This window comes from Mercenaria mercenaria, chromosome 2 (assembly GCF_021730395.1).
Source record: "Mercenaria mercenaria strain notata chromosome 2, MADL_Memer_1, whole genome shotgun sequence".
In the NCBI taxonomy this organism is placed as follows: Eukaryota; Metazoa; Mollusca; class Bivalvia; order Venerida; family Veneridae; genus Mercenaria; species Mercenaria mercenaria.
Window position 1 is genome coordinate 65,405,632 of NC_069362.1, and position 20,532 is coordinate 65,426,163.

Genomic DNA, 20,532 nt, shown 5'->3' on the forward strand with positions numbered 1-20,532 from the left:
GGGAATGACAAGAAACTAGTTATAACTATATTGAGTAGTACCCCAAATGCACACGAAAACGTGGGTCAGCAGTTTACATAAAGTCCATTCACTTCTAACAAAGACAGAGTGAAAGAGTATCAAATATTAATCAGAACTGTTATGTATAACAGGGTTGTAACTTTCAGAGTAATGCACCCATTGTTATAAGATGAGGAACAAATACTTCAAGTCTAAAGCGAATGTGTGAGCATGAAATCTTGAACTATGCTTTGGATGCCGATGTGGATGTCCAGTTTCAATACCGAGGCAACCTGGATAGCCTTCCATATAATTTGTATAACTGACCTAAAGAGGGTCAAAAACCTTCCATCACAGGTAAAATAAAACAAAATTTGTAATAAACACTGTATTTTAACCTCTTTATTCACATCATGATATGCAAACCAATATTTACAAAAATACGAACTTATTAAATAACCCATAGTGTTAAAATAAACAGAGGGCAAGTAAACATAAAAAAAACATTAAACATAACATACCTTCTATGTGTACTTGTGCAAAGATATACAAAGAGACATAAAACAACAAACAAAACACTAACAATGCCAGTAGCGCAAGGACCATTATCCAGTGTACATTTGTCAAGCAAGTTTTTACATACAGCTGAAATTACGTATCTCCAGTATGCTTAATTCAAAATTCCGGCAATCTTGAAGACGTTTTCAAGTACAGTCCAAAAAATATGTGCAAAAAAAAATAATTTCAAATCAAATTTCGCGTATCTCAAAATAACATACACATCCCTTGAACTTTGAGATAGGGAGTTTCAACTGCATGTGTAGAAATATACAAAGAAATGCTTCACGATGTTATAAACGTTTCCGTAGAATCTTAGGATACTGCATGTATATCAAACAGAGTATATTCAACTTGTCTTTATGTCAGATTTATTAATTTCTACCAACATCTCTACTCCAAAGTTTCCTCTGCCTTTACTAGAAAATAAATGAGGCAGCTTAATGATAATCCAGAAAACTATTGGTGTGAGAATGTGTTTGAGGGTTCAGTCGTAGAAAACTATCAGTTTGAGTGTTCTCACAGAAAACCCATGCAATAACCTTTTGGTCATCTTTGACGGGATTCAAATGTACTATGTTTGATATTCACATTTGCCTATAATATGATGATAAAATTAGACTGTGATAGTAATTGCCAGCCAATGTAAGCTGTTACAATCTGGATGAGAATACCTTTCCTCTAAATGCTTGTAGCAGATTACAGGTAAGTAGATAAATGAGCCGTGCCATGAGAAAACAAACATAGTGGGTGTGCGACCAGCATGGATCCCGACCAGACTGCGCATCTGCGCAGTCTGGTCAGGATCCATGCTGTTCGCTAACAGTTTCTCCAATTCCAATAGGCTTTAAAAGCAAACAGCATGGATCCTGACCAGACTGCGCGGATGTGCAGGCTGGTCTGGATCCATGCTGGTCGCAATGCCACTATGTTGGTTTTCTCATGGCACGGCTCAAATTACCTTTGAAATATAACAGGTGTATCTCCATGGAGAAACAACTGAACTATATTACACAAACTCCTCACCCTTCCGCTACAAATGTTTTTGAGCCGTGCCATGAGAAAACCAACATAGTGGCTTTGCGACCAGCATGGATCCAGACCAGCCTGGGCATCCGCGCAGTCTGGTCAGGATCCATGCTGTTTGCTTTCGAAGCCTATTGCAATCAGAGAAACTGGTAGCAAACAGCATGGATCCTGACCAGACTGCGCAGATGCGCAGGCTGGTCTGGATCCATGCTGGTCGCAAAGCTACTATGTTGGTTTCCCATGGCACTGCTCATTTAAACCATTTGTCTGCAATCCCTCTATCAATATAAAAGGGGCAAGTACCAGACTGTTATGCACACTAATTTCAACAAACGAAAACAAACATAAAACAATAGCTCTGTTATGAAATATGTTAATCACACAACAAAATGTTAACAGGGACAAAGAACAGTGATTGTTTTATCAATTGAGCAAAATGTGGTGAATACGAAATGCATTTAAATAAATAAAATACAAGTATAGTTCCTGGGCTACCAAAGTTTGAAATAACTTCTGTTCAGTTATTTGTATCTGGCTTTTTGCCTTAACAAGAAATGCTTACATGTTATTTGGTTGCCAATTTACATTTTAATGTTGGTCTGTTTACTTACAGTAAACTTGGTTCGGATTAAAGCAACGCTCCATAATGTATACCAAAGGAACTAACTGTTAATGGCTGAAACGGTGGTAAGCTACCAGACTTAAATGACAGTTTACATGTTACTACAGACTGACATGTATCTTTAAAGATAAAACAATGGATAAAGTGTATGGATCTGGTGGGGTTACACACCTTAAATTTCTAGTTATTGTATATAATATTCGCCACAAATATATCAAAATTCAAAAAAAATCTTATTTACAGTAGCAAGTACTAGTGCTGTAACTCACTGTATTTCCAACACAGTAACAAAAGAAATAAATAAATTTTCATAGAACTAGGACTTTTTTACAATATAAAAAATAACAAAGAAGATTTTTCCGTCAAAGAAAGACATCTGCAGATCAAATTTTCCTGTAATGCAGATAATCTACTGTCTTTTATAATTTATAGTTTACCAATATCACATGTGATAGAAAAATAAAACTATTTCTTTTACCAGCTTTGAGCACTTTTAGAATAAATATGTGCACAAAGACAAATGATTACTTCAAGAATTTCCTAGTAATGTAACAATGTTGGTACAAACTTGGCTTTGAATAATTTAACATTACAAAAGCTACCTCCTAGTCAAATTTTAAGATACTAACTGACATGGTGAAATTAGCCAATAGTCTACTTCAAAAACTAATCAAGATTTTTTGAACATGTGAAAAGTTCCTCCATTCACCCTCGAAGTTGTTTAGAATGGTTATTGTATCAATTGAAGTAACTTACGATAAAAGTGAAATCCAGGAAAAACATTGTTATGGATAATGCAGATCTAACCGTAGGAATGCTTCAGCAAACAGTAATGATTTGCCTGACAACATATCTCATGGAATTAAAAAGATCAAAATATATCACAGAATGTTTAGCAATGAACAAGCATAATGATTGCATATGAAAAATATAATGCAATGTGTATCTATCAAATAAAAAAAATGTTTTTCTGTATTCTTATCGAATACTTACTGTACATTCCACATTTATCATATAAACAATCTTGCCAAAATGACCAGATTTCTATTTTCGATATAGTATTCAATGACCAAAGATGAATGTCAAAGAATATGGAGTCAAAATTCAAACTTTCTTGTAAAAACTGTGGCAAAAATCCTCAATAGTTTTTTTTTTCTTTTATAATCTTATTACAAGTGAATAGCTAACAAACATATTATTTACTGTGTTTCCATTGTAAACCAGTCTGATAAGCAACATGCCTGTGAACCAGTCTGAAAGCAACATATCTGTGAACCAGTCTGATAAGCTACAATTTGGTGAACCAATTCTGAAAGCTACAGGTTTTTCAACTTGTAAATCTGTCAAGTACCCTGAATAAAATAACAGACCTTGATATTTCTACTTGTTCATAAACAGTTTAAGACATCCAGATCCAGTTAAAGCTCCAGATTAGGATCAGCATGTGCAGACATATTACATAAAGTGAGGACTATATCCAAGCTTTATACATAGCCTATATTTTTTCCATACTGACCATCACCACAATACTACACTCATCACACTTTCCTATCTAAAGCTCAAATACCTAGTTTAACACATTTCTGAGATTAAAACCTGACACAAAGTCAAGGAACATCTTAAAGAAGACTATATTATAACACAAGTAATTAAAATAAAAAAAATCATAAGCAAGCATTAATTTAAAAACAAAACTATGAGAGAGATAGGCCTATTGAAATTCTAACATTATTTACTGGGAGTCAACAAACCAACTGACAGTGATATTCATTGCTTTATTATGCATTAATAAAATTACCAAGGCATCTGATCTGCTCTCATCTACTCTACACAAAGCAGGTCCCAAATACTGCAAGACTACGTATAAAATGATAAAAAATGGCACAAATAATCATAGTCCTACTAATATAAGCAAGCTAAATCACACACACTGGTAGATTTGGTCCTACAAATCCTACAAAAAAATCTGTCAATGAAAATATTCTCTTCTACAATCTCCAAAATGCAGGAAAAGCAAATGGTCGCGTACCTTTTATTTGCAAACTGATATTCCTACATGTTTAACAAGTTGGCTATACTACCTTGCCTACTAATTTTGAGTTCTTAATCAACATACCGGTACTATTAGCCTTGTTAAAATAACTGATTTTAAAGTTTTTTTACTAACATTATCCAACTTCTTGCTTCCTAAATAGTTATTCAACTAACACTGTCCAACTTTTAGTCTCATAATAATAATTCAACTAATATTGTCCCAACTTTTAACTTCAAAATAGTAATTCAACTAATACTGTCCAATTTTTAGCCTCGTTAAAATAACCAATTTTTAAGTACTTTTACTAACATTGTTGATCTTTTTAACCCTTAGCCTGCTGCAGGCGAATTTAACAGCCTTTGCAAACAGCTTGGAACCAGATCAGACGCCGATTAAATCGGCGTCTGATCAGGTTCCAAGCTGTTTGCTACTCTGACAATATTTCTTCCAATTTTGGAGCAAATTGAATGAACTTTACAATTTTAGCAGACGACATTTCCAGCAGACGACAATTTATCTAGCATGCTAAAGGTTAACCTGATGAAAATAACTGATTTACAATAACTCACCAACATTGTCAAACTTCTAACCTTGTTGAAATAACTGATTTACCTACAATGTCAAGGTAAGTTAGAATGACCTCTATCTAGTCAAGACAAAAAAAAGCTTACGTTATTTGCAACTGGTCAAATTGCTTTCAAAATATCTAAATTCTTTATCTTTCATGGGAAATAAAAACAATAATGGTGAAAATTTTGTGGCAAGCATGTTTTTCAACTTGAGAATTTGGTGAAAGTGTTGCTTAAACATCAAGATCTTTGTTTCCAACAAAAACAATAACAACATTTCTATACGCTCAATAAAAAATGAAGCTATGTAGCCAGGAATGTACAATAATAGATCACACTTTTATAAACAATAGGATGAATCCTTCATTAAACAACAAAAAGCATTTAAAACACAGCTGTAACTATGTGATAGACTTCTGTCAAACATGTTTATTTTGAGAAATATCACACTGTTGATTAAAAACCTAAAGATAATTCTGGTTTTGATTTTTTTTCTATTCCTACCCGCCCTAACCCCGTCAGCTGACTGATTCAACAAATAAGTACTATAGCACTCCTAGACTACATTTAACATATTATTGTACTTACTAGTAAATTGAATGTCATATTTCTGAGAATGTTTGTGCAAGTAAATTGGAATGCTTCAACATTAAATTTTCCCACAATTACAACGAGCATTTCTGCATCTATTTGACAAATATGCAATTTCACCAGTGATCCCTATTGGAGCAAACCATTATGTAGAATTTACCCACCACTGAAGCTAGTTACGAAACTGCAGCGAAACAATAGTATTAACATCAATATAATATACATATATATATATCATTATCAATACCAGGTGATCAAAGCCCATCATGTAACACATGTTGATGTACATTGAGTATTTTACAATATTTGTAGCATCATATATAGCATGAGATTGTTCAAGGTGGATTTCTGTCAGGATTGATTCATTCCGCAAGCCATACTGCCGGAACATTAGAACACATAGTCCTTGCTGTATGCGGATTTCTCAAGCGACGGCATCACATCCTCAGTCTTCAGCTGCTTGTAATCCTTAGTGTTTGGTCGCCGACCTCCTTTACCAGTCTTACCCTCAATGACCAACGCAATTATCTGAGGACACAAAAACAACATTTTCAAATATATTTTCATGCAGTAAATATAATACTGTGAAATCATTTAATTTCGTGGGCATGAAATTTCATGGTTTTGGTCAGAACGGCAATTTCGTGGTGATATGAATTCGTGGATTTCAACTTTTGAACATAAAATGAACGGGAATTTTACTTGTTCGTTGGGATTAAATATCGTGGATTGACTCAACCACGAAATCCACGAAAATTAGTCCCCCACGAATATTAATGATTCCACAGTATACAGTGAATGTAATTTTTGTTCACCTTCAGAGACTCCAAACACTAATCACAGTAATCACCTTTTCACAAATACAGTCAATATGATTTTGTTGGATATTCAACTACTGAGTTTGAGATGCAAGAGGACCATGACTGCCCTATGTCGCTCACCTAACTCAAATACGTATATGATTTCTTGATGCAGGACCTCTAAAATGCTTTATGCCAAACATCTAAGCTTTACTCCTTCAGTTTTTTTTTTTTTTTATATCCTCTTGGGCTAGATCTGATTGACTTTGGTAGAAGACCACTTAACAATGCTATGTTTCAAATGTTAAAGCTCCGAGTCTTGCAACATCAGACAAGAAGATTTTATGAGTATGCAAAACAAGTAGGTGGGGACAATTTTAACCATTATAGAGACATGATTTGTACAAAACAGTAAGGGACCACTACACAAATCTACATGCAAAATATTTAAGCGCAGGGCTTTAGGTCATATACTTTTAAGATACATACAAAACAAACCTTTCAGCACTTTGTGTGTATTTTTCACTAAGTCAATGGCAATAAATCTGGTCTGGTTGAGTAAAATTCTGAAGAACACTAGGAGTACAACCTTACATGCTTTACAATTCTTTAATGTGTTATGACTCCAAGTCAAATACTTTTTGAGATGCACGCAATACAAACTTGTATACCCTTAATGCATATTTTTTGACTACATCATGGGCCATAACTCTGGTCTGACCAACAGAAATCTGAAATTAAAACCCAGGTGCACAACTTCACAAGTCATGCTGACTAATATTCCTATAACGTTTCATGATCTTTGGTCAAATTGTTAAAAGATGTATACAACACAAACTTTTTTCCCTTTATTGTATGTGTTTGACTTAGTCCTGGGCTATAACTTGATGAAATCTCAAACAAAACTACTGCACATGCTAGATCATACTCCCATGATATTTCTTAACCCTAGGTCAGACAGTTTTTGAGCTACATGCAACACAAACTTTTATGACCTTTATATGCAGTGTTTTTGACTCAGTAAAGGGCTATTACTCTGGTCTGGCTATGTGTATTTCCAATTAAGGAGGTAGGTTACCTTGTTACCAGGGTAAATTCAAATTAGATGAACCTCAGCAATTTTTGTATTTCGTGTAATTTAATGTTTTAACAGCTACAATCTCAATTTTGTTTATCTCTGTCCGTTCAAGTACAATTTTTTTATCCATATTTGACGTACATGACCCTCCAAATGTATTTTATATTGAAAGAAGAAAGAAAATACTGATATTTAACACTTTACTTTTGTGTATTTTGGTCTCATTGTTTATCTGTAGAAGTCTGCATAACTGATAATTTCACTAGTATGCACATTAGCTTTCTCCAAAAAAAAAGGTGAAATTTAGCCTGTCTCTGTGAAAATACTTGAACTTTACCAACGATCTCAGGGAAAATATGTGAGATTTAATTAGTACAGTGTCTTAGAGAAGATTATGTGAAATATCCAAAATTATTAACTTTTATAGTCGGACAACATGATAAATCAATCAATTTGAAACTGGTTATATATCTTGAGGGTTCACTGTACACCTGTTGTAAAATCACAACCATAACATATCTAACCACCATCAGTCTAACTAGTTTAAAATATTTGTGTGAAGTTTTACATATTATTATAATAAGAATATTTCCACACCCAATGATTTCAAAATACCAGATGAAGCAAAACAAGCAGAACAAGAGCTGTCTCCATAGGATGACATATGCCCCCGATGGCACTTTGAATGAATAGTTATGGCCGATGTTAGAGTTTAGGACCTTTGACCTATGGAGCTGGGTCTTGCGCCCGACACATCGTCTTACTGTGTCACACATTCATGAATAGTTATTTTAAAATCCATGCATGAATGACAAAGATATGGACCGGACATGCCCATCAATGCACTATCATGAAAAATGATCTTTAACGTCTAAGTGTGACCTTGACCTTTGAGCTACGGACCTGGGTCTTGCGTGTGACACGTTGTCTTATTGTGGTACACATTCATGCCAAGTTATTTGAAAATCCATCCATCGATGACAAAGATATGGACCGGACACGCCCATCAATGCACTATCCTTTAACGTCTAAGTGTGACCTTGACTTTTGAGCTACGGACCTGGGTCTTGCGCACTGCACGTCGTCTTACTGTGGTACACATTCCTGCCAAGTTATTTGAAAATCCATCTATCGATGACAAAGATATGGACCGGACACGAAAACTGCGGACAGACCGACAGACTGACAGACAGACAGACAGACGGTTCAAAAACTATATGCCTCCCTTCGGGGGCATAATAAAATCATACAAAATTAAATGTACTTGAAAAAATAACAATAAACCAAAATGCAAAAGAACTTTTAAAGTGTTTTGCAGATATAGCACCTGCAAAATCTACATAATATGAACAATAATTTCTTCTTTTTTTTAAATAATCAAATTTCTGTCTTATATATCTATTGTATTACTAGAACGATGCACACAACGAAAAGGGTTTAACTGTTCCAGGTCACTGTGACCTTGACCTTTGACCTACTGACCTCAAAGTAAATAGGGGTCATCTGCTGGTCATGACCAACCTCCCTATCAAATTTCATGATACTAGGCCCAAGTGTTTTAGAGTTATTGTCCGGAAACCGTTCAACTGTTCCGGGTGACTGTGACCTTGACCTTCTACCTACTGACCTCAAAATCAATAGGGGTCATCTGCTGGTTATGACAAACCTCCCTATCAGCTAAAAAATGGAATATGTATGTAACTGAAGTCACTTTGAAGTCATATTTAGTGTACAACTTTGAATGAGTTTTCAGCTGATGAAACTTTTTCAGTATCATGAAATCTTTCCCTCGTCAGGTAAATCCAGGGCTATTTTTCCTTCTGTAGCAAAAGTCATTAATTATGGGTGTCTTACCCTTTCTATCAAAACATGCTGTTTTCCCTAAAACGGTCTTTATATCACAATTTCTATTCATTTTTGCCCAAACATAAGCTACATTTTCCCCACCTAACAGTCGCAGACTCCTTCCTCTCTTTGTAAGCAAACTCTACCATTAATACTAACATGCTGGTACACCATGGGATGGCATGACATTTGCTTCTAATATGTTCATTATGAGGAAGTTTTAATACAAACATACCTATATCAAATGATGTTTGCCCAAATAAATTAATAGTGTATAAGTGGTTAAGTTCATGACATGGAAATACAAGCGTATTTCACAAAGTGACAATATTCGCTAATATTTCTTTCAGCCTAAATATGAGCCAACCAGCAAAACAAATGTACAATAACAGGAGAAACACCAGTGTGAAAAACTGATTCCATGTTATGCATATACATAAATAGCAGAATTAGTATATATAACATTATAAATATTGACTATTTGAGCAAAATCATTTATTTCTGTATTCTGTCTTTTGTACATATCTGTGCAATTCCAGTACTAAAATATGTGGGATATAATCTGCCTTTTTAATTTCAGATAATGACCTGCAGTTATTACACCAGACAAATTTGTGATTTTTTCGGCGTTATATTTTTACTAAATTTGAGAATCGAAAATTCACTAATATTTCTGCATGTTCCATGTCTTGATTTGAAATTTGCTAACTTTTCGACCCACGGATTATCCACTTATACAGTATACCCTACAACTACTACATATCAAATGATTTTTGCATGCTTATATCAAACAATGTTTGCCTTAATAAAATTAATATACCTACAACTCTGTATCAAATGATGTTTGCCTCAATAACTTTATGTGCCTATATTAAACTACAGATATCACTGAAGGTGATGAATATATCCACCACAGGCGTTGACACATTACTTTGCAATTTGACGCACACAAGATTGCATACGTATGTGGATTATATGTATATAGCAAAGTAAAAAAAAAAAAACAGTCACATAACTCTTCAGAATATTTATCTGAAAGAGCGTAACATGCACCATGCACAACATGGATTGGTACTGATCACTTGTGTGAAGTTTCATTAAATTGTGTGCAAGGGTTCAGGAGGTTAGGCGCGCACAAGATTGCATACTGTATAACTCATTAAAATTAACACAAGGGGCACACTTTAAAGAGGTAACTCCAACTGAAAATGCCTGTACCAGTACAAACATCAATCTAATTCATAGCTAAAAAATCAGATCTTTAAAAATAGGATTAGAAATTTAACTCTTCTACTTTGCAATATGAAAATAAATTTGTTACATCACTGATTTTATCATGCCAGCCCATTTCCCTACAGTTAAAACATAGATATTATCTAACCTTATACACTAACGTCCTGTTTACCTGTTTCAAGATAGAAACATACAGCAAAAATTAAGACTTTTTCACTGTATCCACTTTAAAAAGCAATAAGAGGATATAACAACCCTAAATCGCTCACCAGTGATTCAAAGTTGGGTTGAATGGGTGAAGCAAGAGAAATATCTTTGAAATTAGTATCAAACTTGGCCAGTGGTTTCTGATAGAAAGAATCTAAAAGTCTCCACTGTTTGTGTGTGTACATATATATGTTTGACACACTGGAAGATTTAACTTGGCATTGGGTCACCAAAAGAAAACTGTGTGAACTTATTTTAAGATTCGATAAGCACTTTGAAAGACGATGACATCTTAAGAGTTTCTGTTGTTTTGGTCAGGGGTCCACTTTTTCTGATGATCCTTACAAATTTGAACAATCTGGAGGATGGTCTCTAAATAATACATTTCTGTGGAATTATTTTAAATCTGAACCAGAGAACATGTCTCTTGAAGACATTTCTATTTTCAGCTCTAAATTTCTATTTCAAGCTTACATTATCTACTTGGTGGTTCCTCAAAGAACATTTTGGTGAAATAATTTCAAAACTGAACCCACAGTTTTAAAGACAATGATTGTACTATTTTAGCTCTGGCAACCATTTTTCCAAAATGTCAGAACAACTTGTACAACACTGGTAGACGGTTATTAGTGTGGGTCTAGCAAGGTTTTTGTGTCAGATATTTAAGGATCTAACAATATAATATCTGGTTTTCGGAGGTATTTTTTAAATGGTTTTATTACATTCTTTTATGTGAAAGTTGTCCAGTATTTAAAACAATGATGGTAAATGGTCTTCGGGATCAAATACAGAGAAGAACATTGGGAACAAGTAAAAAACTGATTTAGACAGATATCCGGTTTAGTAGAAGCTTTAACCATCTTCTCTTTAGAAACTACTGGCCTGATTTTGATGCTGCCAATATGAGAAAAGAACTGTTAAACCTAAGTTTTTCCTGTAGTTTCCAGGGCAACCAGAATTCTTCATGGGTGACCCAGATTTGAATAAATCTGAAAGTGGATTGCTGAAGGAACAACATTGTGACGTTTGTTTAAAACTAGATTTCAAGTTCTTTAAAGAATTTGTCGACAGATGAGGGATGAACAAATGACAGATGACGGACATCCAACATCCAAAAGCTTAGTACCATGAAAACATTTTTGACAACTTGTAAACTTTCTACCATTTTTTTATCATACACTTCAGATTTAACACCAGACCTCCTTTTAAAACAAATAAATTCCTTTCTTTTATAACTAAAAATATTTAAAATATATATGTGATAAAAAAATATTTTTGCTTTTTATTATATTTCTACTGGTGAGGCAATAGCCTAGATATGTTACAGGGTAGCTATGCGAGTGCCAAAACTACTGTTTGTTGGTTTTGTTAGGTTGAACATTGCACTGACACAATTACAGGTCATATGCCGACTTTTGAGCTTTGATGGTAGAGGAAGACCCCAGGTGCCCCTCAGTGCATTATTTTATCATGAGCTGGAACCTTGGTAGAACTACTAACCTTCCATAAGCCAGCTGGATGGCTTTCTCACATGAAGAATTCAATGCCCGCGAGTAAGGCTCGCACCTGGCCATGAAAGCAACTGTTTTAAATGTGGAATACAGTCCACTCAATGCAACTTGAATTTAAACTGACCTTGCATAAAACTTGTATTCACTACAGAATAAAGAGTCCCACCTTTTGTTTGTTATGGAAGATGATATATCCAGCAATCGAAAGTACAATAAAGACCAGGAAATATGCCATAAAGTGACCGCCAGAACTCTCCTCATCATCAGCTGCATAACCAACAGATTTATCTGAAATTAAAATATTGTATACTAACACCACGTTATTTTACTTAAACTTTTTTTATATAATGTTACGAAACATTGAGATTAGAAATAACTACTATCATTTAAGTTTATTTACATACTGATTGATGTTCTAAGCTAAGAAAGTATGTGTCAAAAATTGCAATGATATCTTCTTAATCAAAACCTGATTGTATCACCTTCAGAATAACTGTTTCCTTCTCTAACCTTTATCTATATTTGCTGCATCTAACTCACAGTAACTCTTTCACCTCTACATTAGTTATTTCATTGCATCATCTTTAGAACAACTATTTCATCATATCACCTTCATTCACTCAACTTTAGATCAACTATTTCATTCTCTCACCTTTATAGTACTGTAAATGTATTAATTTTAGCGGAGTACTAATTTTCGCGCAATTTGCGGGATCGGACATGCGCTATAATTCATGTCTAGCGCTAATATTAGACTGAATTGAAAGGCTTTTCTTAAAAAAAGTGATATTTATAGTACTGAAAATACCGTAATTACAATGCAACATAACACAGAGAAATATATACTTATTGCGTAAATATGACAATAACTGCATTCCTAACTATTATTCTGCAGAAAGTTTTGAATAGAATAATTCAACCTGTTTGAATATTAGTACAAAAGTCATCTATTTTTGTAAATTATATGCAGTTTTTTTATCTTCGCCATTGTCCGAAAACATGGTATATAACACCTTCGGAGTAGATCGCCAGTTTGTCCGGTCACGGTAATTACGAGTGTCACTACAACATTTTACTGCTTTGAAAACCAAGTGTAAATTTGAAAACAAACAATTATCACCATTCTGAACTGTATACATGTACACATTTACAGTATACAGATTAACTCATCTAAACGAATGTAGATTTTATGCCATACTGTAGACCTATGCATGTTTATGTTTATTTGCCTGGTCGATTTCATTACGAATGCCATTCAGCCACCAATTGGCTATTTTAGCGCTGATGATACTGCGCTAATACAGGTACGCGCTAATAAGTCGAAACTACTCAATTTAAGGCGTTTGCGCTAAAATTTAGCTGTGCTAATGTAAGTACACTTACAGTACCTGTAACACTGTATCACCTATGGAATCACTGTTTCATTCACTCACCTTTAAAGTAGCTATTTCATTCTCTCACCTTAATAGTACCTATAACACAGTATCACCAATGGAATCACTGTTTCATTCACTCACCTTTAAAGTAACTATTTCTAATCATTCTATCACCTAGAAATATTTCATTGTATCATCACATACTGATTCCATCACTTCTCGATCAACTGTTTCATCAATATATCTCTTTATGAGTATAATATTATAGTAGTTATTTCATTCTACACTAAAAAGAAAATTATGTATCCAGAACATTGGTCAGTTTAGGTTTTCATAAGTACAACTTGAGCCATTTCCTTTCACGAGTTGGATTTAACAGCATGCTTCAACAGCAGTTCAGGCATATAATAGCAGCAAGACAACCAAGTTTATTTTACCAGGAGGGGAAGGGGCCAAGCCTGCGATTTGGGGGAAAATAGCTCAGTATTTGGGCAAAGAGGAATAAAATAAAACCTGATGTAAAGTCAATTTTTGGGGAAAATCTGCAAGATTTAAAAGAAATTTTCTGAGGAGAAGGGCCTATTAACGGAGAAAAAAAACTGACAACCTTCTGGAAAATAGGTTTCCTGGAATCGTCCTAGTACTGACTTATTTTCTGCAAAAAAGGCAGTTTCCCTAAAACAAAACTATGGAAAACTAGGAAGAATGAGCAAATGCACAGTGTCTTCTGGAAACAACTGAATTTGTAACTTTTGAATGCAGTCTTCTAATCCTTTTCCTTCTTTGCCTCAATCAATGACCTAAAACAGTCTACTGTTTATTTTTAACCTTTACATTTCTAAATTTCTAAAATGGACTGGTCTATTATTCAATATGGGCAATATCATTTATTATTCGATTCGGGTGTTCACAGATGCACAGACAAGCAGGCTGATCTTGGTCTGCACTGGTCATAAAGGCAAAATTAGTTGCCGCCAGCAGGCTAAAGGTTAAGGCAAGGTCACACCGACCGAACTTTGTTGGAGCGTTCCTGGAGCGGTGAAAAAATTTCATCACCGCTCGTTACCGTTCACCACCGTTTAACAGAAGTTGGCCCCCGTTAAGGCAACGCCGTATACGCTCGGCCACCGCTGATGGTCCCTCCTACCGCTCCGAAAGTTTTGAGCTGCACAAAATATTGCGAGCGGTGAGGAGCAGGCAATTTTCCGCTCCGGCAAAGTTCACCACCGCTCTAACAACGCCCAGTCAAGTTTGGCACCGCTAGACGCAAGTTCGTGGACGCTTGGGTCCGCTAGGCCAACGCAGAAATCTTGAACGCTGGACCACCGCTGCTTCTATCAAAGCGATCCGTTCAGCTCCGTAGTCAAAAGCGGTATACCGCTAAACCAACTTTAAAACCCCACCGAGCCAACGCATGCATGCACGGAACGCCGCTCTATCAACGCTCGCGTCACCGCTAAACCAACGCTCGCTACCGTTAAACCAACGCTAAAGCAACGCCGGCTTCAGCAGTGCACCTCTAAGGCAACGCCCGTGTTTTCGATTTTTTTCCCATTTTGTGCGCGGTGACGAGCGTTGTCTAAATTCCGCCCCCCTCTCCCTACCGTTGAAGGAACGCTCCAACAAAGTTCTGGCGGTGTGACCGGGCCTTTAACAGTTTCGCAACTGCTTGGATCTGCAGCAATGTTTTTTATCGACTGTTTCCTTCATCAGTCTGCTACCAAAGTTTCACCCACCAACTCCAACAGATTTCTACATATATAAGTTAATCTAAATCCTACACAATTATTTTGTGACAAATCAGGCAGATATGGGAAGAAATAGTATGTTTCCCCTAGTAAGAGCAAACATAATAACAGAGCTAGAGTGAAAGAGCATCTAAACATTAACCTGCAATTCTAAGTAAAAAGGGGGCATAAATCATGAAACACTGGTACAAGAGTTACAGCCATTACATCATGATATGGGTGATAAGGACAGACGTTTATATCACACAAATAAGTCACTATAATGTAATTACAGAAATAAAATGGAAGTCAACGCTGGACACAGACTTGCAGACTAAGACAAGTAGGATAGCTCTCCATGTATGTTTTACAGTCAAACTAAAATATAATTCTTTGACTCATTTTATTCTGAAATAAACCTTTAGTAAACTTTTCATTCTTTACAGCAGCATGTTTCAGATTCTATAGCACTGCATTAAATGGTGAAGAATGTAAGAATGTTTCAATCTATTACTCACCTAATTTTGTTTGCTCTGGTTTCTTATTGAGATCAACACTTTCAGCTGGTTTATCTGAAAAAAAGAAAATTGATCAACAATAATAATCATGTCTGGAAATGCAAAACAGTACTGTGGACAAAAATTGCATGTTGTCAGACCCTGAACATGCTCCTCAAAATAAGTACTTCAGCATGACACCACCCCACCCCCCCAGCAAACACACACACTTTCCCCAAAAGTGCAGATTTCAACTGTGTATAAGTGTCAAGATTTCCTGCATTTCATACCATTCATAAACTTGTCAGGCAATAAATCAAAGGCAAAGTAAAAATGACAGTGCCGTCCTCCAAATTGTCATGCCGACCTTTGTGCCCAAAGTTCAAATCTGTGACCTCCAGATCTCTAGACTTGTGTACTTCCTACACAGCTAACCAGTCATATTTTACATTAGTTCTAATATACTATTTAACGAAACAAAAAATTGTACGTGACAAATACCCTGCAAAATTCATAAGAATGTAAATAAATTGATATTACATACATACATATATACTTCTTTGACAAACATATGTCACAGATGTTATTTTCTCTACAACAGTATTTCATTAAAGATTTTATTTAACGTGTTTATGCTAAACATAACCCTAGGATTACTTAAAGATGACTGTTTCTGAAAAAACTTAGTTTTTCTGAGAGAATATCTGTACTTATCGGTTTTTGTAATAGCTTACATAAGTGACAACTTCTCAACACAGAAAGTACTGCGGAGGTCAAACACCTTGCAAGAAAATAAATACATCCTACATGCTCACTGAATTGTATTTGATCAGAGACAGAAAATGTCAATGTTCTTAAAGCAAGTTTCACTTTAATATCATGTTGTTATTATATTCCTGTTAACCTCTTAAACCACGAGATAGACTTCCGACACATTCATTTAAATGTTTCCTTGACCTAGTTCCTCTTCTTCAATATCATATGGCAAAAACATTGAAATCATATGGCAAAAACATTCAAATAACATTGTAAAATATTTGCAGCCACTGTGAAATCAGAAATCTTTGTGAGGGACTTACTTCTGCTTTATTTCTAAACTATCCTTGGCAAGGTCTATGTGAGGGACTACTTTCATGTTTTTCGCAGTTGTATCAATCCAAGAATTTTAACATCATGAATCCTCACAAAGTATCTGATTTCACAGTATGTTACCATCTATAAACAGTAACACTTTACACAGAGACATTCAACAATACCTAACTACCACAGCAAATAGAACCAAGAAATAGACAAACTAAAATTAACAGATAATAAAGAGTGCAAAAAATGTAACAAGGTTTCAAGCAACAAAATATGAAAAATAAAGCAGTTATAATTTAGTGTCTGTCCAGACTTTGGCAATATGTTGTTTAAGGTAATTCTGTATATAATATATGTCAACTTTTTCAAAAGTGTTGAATTTTGATCAAACCATATTTTTTTAAAATCTTCTACACTTTGAAAATTGGACATATAAAATACAATTGTTGTGTTTGATTTTTTGCTAGACGAATATGAAAAATACGGACCTCATGCAAGTTGACACTGGTGCCCCCACATCCTGTCACTGTACATGGTTTAATGACTGTTGCTGATTATTTTTGATATATATGCAACCCAAACTTTAAAGCTGTATTTTCCCCTAATCAAGGACCATAACTGTGGTCTGGCTGAATGAAATCCGTAAAAGAACTTCATACCTATAATATTTTATGCCTGTAAGTCAAATGATATTTAAAGCAAATTCATGACTAAGTAAAGGGCTAAAACACTGGTCTGGCTGTGTGAAATTTCAAACAAAACCCCGGGTGCTCAACTTTACATGCTACATTAATATTCATATAATATTTTGTAATACTAGGTCAAATTTTACTTGAGAAACATGCAAAAAACAAAATTTTAGGCCCTTTAGATGAATCTTTTTTACAAAGTCAAGGGCCATAACTCTGTGGTCTGGATGAGTGAAATCCCTATTAAACCACCAGGTGCACAACTTTATATGCTGAATAATAGTCCTGTGAGGTTTTAATGCTTTTTGAGATATGCTAGTCAGACAAACATATGGACATTCTAACTGACAAGGGCAAATCTAAGGGCCCCATCCCCACAAAATTTTGTCTATTATTAGACAAACAAGATGTAGATCCATCTGCTTGTTTCTGAGGTATTCAGCCATAATTACAGAGAAATTTCAAGCCAAAATTTTTGTCATCATTTTTTATCTTTAGAAAGGTCAGCATTTCCCTACAGTATTCTATATGTAAGTGGGACCTAAGACATGTCCTCTAACTTAGTTAGAGTATGGCTTATAGCCATGCCTCTTCCTTAGTTGAAGAATATTACAGACAGAAGTTAACAGTTATAATGACACTGAAGGTAAACCATGATACAATTCTTGATATTGTACATTTAGTATACTTTAACTTAGAAACAAAATCAGGGTATTTTCACAATATATAACAAGCCCACAGGAGGCAGGATAGCAGTTTCTGAAACCAAAAAAGATGTGAAATAATCTGGGTCCATATACAGTGTTTGATGATAGATAGAATGTACTACAGTATCAGGTATGGTTTCCCTCAGGAACATAATGTGCATTGATTAGTAGGTAAAGTATCCCTCTACATATTGTACTAAATTACCTAGCTGATTTTCGAATGGTACTGGGTCTTTAAACACATAATCTGGCATATAATCTGACAAAAAAAGACAATACAACTTATTACTGTCAAACAAAAAACACATAAGGTACAAGGCATATATATGTAACATACTAAAAGTGTTGTTTTTGTTGTTGTTTTTTTCCCAATTAATTCTCATTCTGTTCAATGAATATACAAACAAGTCTTGAAATGCAAAAAAAATTAGTTACAATCAAAATTAATTATAAAGAAGCAACATTACTTGCTACTGACAACATTTAAAAAACCAATGTAAGCTATTTATATCCAAAGACATGAAAACTTTTTACAATGTTTCAGTATTAAATGAACTTCTTTTTTTTTTCAAGAGACATATATCTATTATTTCACTGTCATTAAAATTCTTATTATTTTACCATTATATTGTCTAAAAGGCAATGTTGGCAATAAAAATGTAGAGACAGGAAATATTTTCGTATAAACACAAATGATTGCTGTGGATGAAAATACAGCATATAAAGAACATGAAGATTGCTGTAGACTTATGAAGTTTCCCATAGATTTATAGAGTATGAAGTTTCCCATAGATTTATAGGGTATGAAGTTTCCCATAGATTTATAGAGATTTATAGAGTATGAAGTTTCCCATAGATTTATAGAGTATCAAGTTTCCCATAGATTTATAGAGTATCAAGTTTTATATAGATTTAGTTTATTTATTTATTTTGTCAGGTTTTAACATCGCACTGACACAATTATAGGTCATATGGCGACTGTCCAGCTTTGATGGAGGAGGAAGATCCCAGGTGCCCTTCCATGCACTATTTCATCATGAGCGGGCACCCGGGTAGAACCACCGACCTTCAGTAAGCCAGCTGGATGGCTTCCTCACATAAAGAATTCAAAGCCACCGAGCAAGGCTCGAATACATCAATGATGGGCAAGTGATTTAAAGTCAGCGACCTTAACCACTCGGCCACGGAGGCCCTTTATAGATTTACAAAATGGACATCATGAACACTTTATGCTCAGGTGAGCAAAAAATGTAAAAAAAAAAAAATAGTTAAAATTTATGGGCACTCAACCCTATATGTATCACATTTAAAATTTCAATTCCAAACAACAACAGGCTGGCACAATGTTCTGACAGCATTTAAGACTATTAAATGTTCTGATTATCCTGGTGACCAAGTCTCAATCAGCATCTTAATAAAACAACTATCCTAAATTCAATGTAAAACCCTGAAATGATTCACAGTACCTCTTTCCATATTTGGGCAAAATGAATAAAGTATTTATATTTATATTTCATCTTGTGTCACAGAAAATCCATTCCGTGAGTGAGTAAGCAAGTATCTGGAGATTTTTTTATCAATTTAAGCAATTTTAGACAACAAATTTTAAAAGAAGTAAAATTCTGAAACCATTTCTAGCAATATACAGTATACTTAAAGGACTTCATTTAACATTAAGGCTCCAAATAAAAGAGGGGGAAAAAAAACAACATTATAAAATCTTAAAAACATCGTTTTTCAATATTTCAAATATATACATACAAAGTCTGAAATAACAAGAATATAATAATTCTATTCATGATAGCTTCCAAATGAAAATTCCTACTTATAAAGTTATTTAAAGACTTAGCAAATGCAGGATATAATTTTGGAAATTTCCTGTCACAGAACTTTAACAACAAAATATGTGGTGCCAACCTGGATGATTTTTATGTTAGTCAGCAACATCTAATGCAAGCATATCCCACTTGTTTGTACTGTATCTACACCATAAGGAGTACAGTGCTGAGAATAAGACAGAAAACACTAACTGAATACCTGCCCCCAACCCCTACTTCCTCCCCCAACCCCACCCCCTGCCAGGTGCTTGTACAGTTGTTTAGCATTATCTGTGATTATTCTCAGCAGTAAATGTAGAACAAAGGCTACTGATAACTAACTAATAAAAGGCCTGTTTCATGAAAGCTTGAATTTTCAAGTTTTTTAAGCAGGGATATTTTAGCTTTATGACAAGTGTAGGACCTAATTAAGACAAATTTTTGGCCACATTAAAAACAAGAGGGTCACTGACCCTAAAGCGCTCACCTGTGTACAATGCTTCAAAAGTACAGGATTAGGTTTCTTCTATGTTAGCCTATATTATATACATGCCACACACA

The 20,532-nt window shown here is 34.7% G+C and overlaps 1 protein-coding gene across 6 annotated transcripts in view; it reads right to left on the reverse strand.

The window, feature by feature from the left end:
- Nucleotides 1-387: 387 nt before the first annotated feature.
- Nucleotides 388-20,532, reverse strand: part of LOC128555184 (trans-Golgi network integral membrane protein 2-like) — a 59,588-nt gene continuing 39,443 nt past the window's right edge. For 4 of the 6 annotated variants that reach the window (XM_053536782.1, XM_053536780.1, XM_053536785.1 and 1 more), the window contains 4 exons: nucleotides 18,360-18,413; nucleotides 15,700-15,753; nucleotides 12,245-12,366; nucleotides 388-5,932 (listed from right to left, as the gene is read on the reverse strand). In XM_053536782.1, the coding sequence (XP_053392757.1) occupies nucleotides 5,795-5,932; nucleotides 12,245-12,366; nucleotides 15,700-15,753; nucleotides 18,360-18,413 (368 nt within the window). In that variant the 3' untranslated portion in view covers nucleotides 388-5,794. The remainder of the gene's footprint in view (nucleotides 5,933-12,244; nucleotides 12,367-15,699; nucleotides 15,754-18,359; nucleotides 18,414-20,532) is intronic. The other 2 variants (XM_053536783.1, XM_053536781.1) reach the window with 1 other exon arrangement.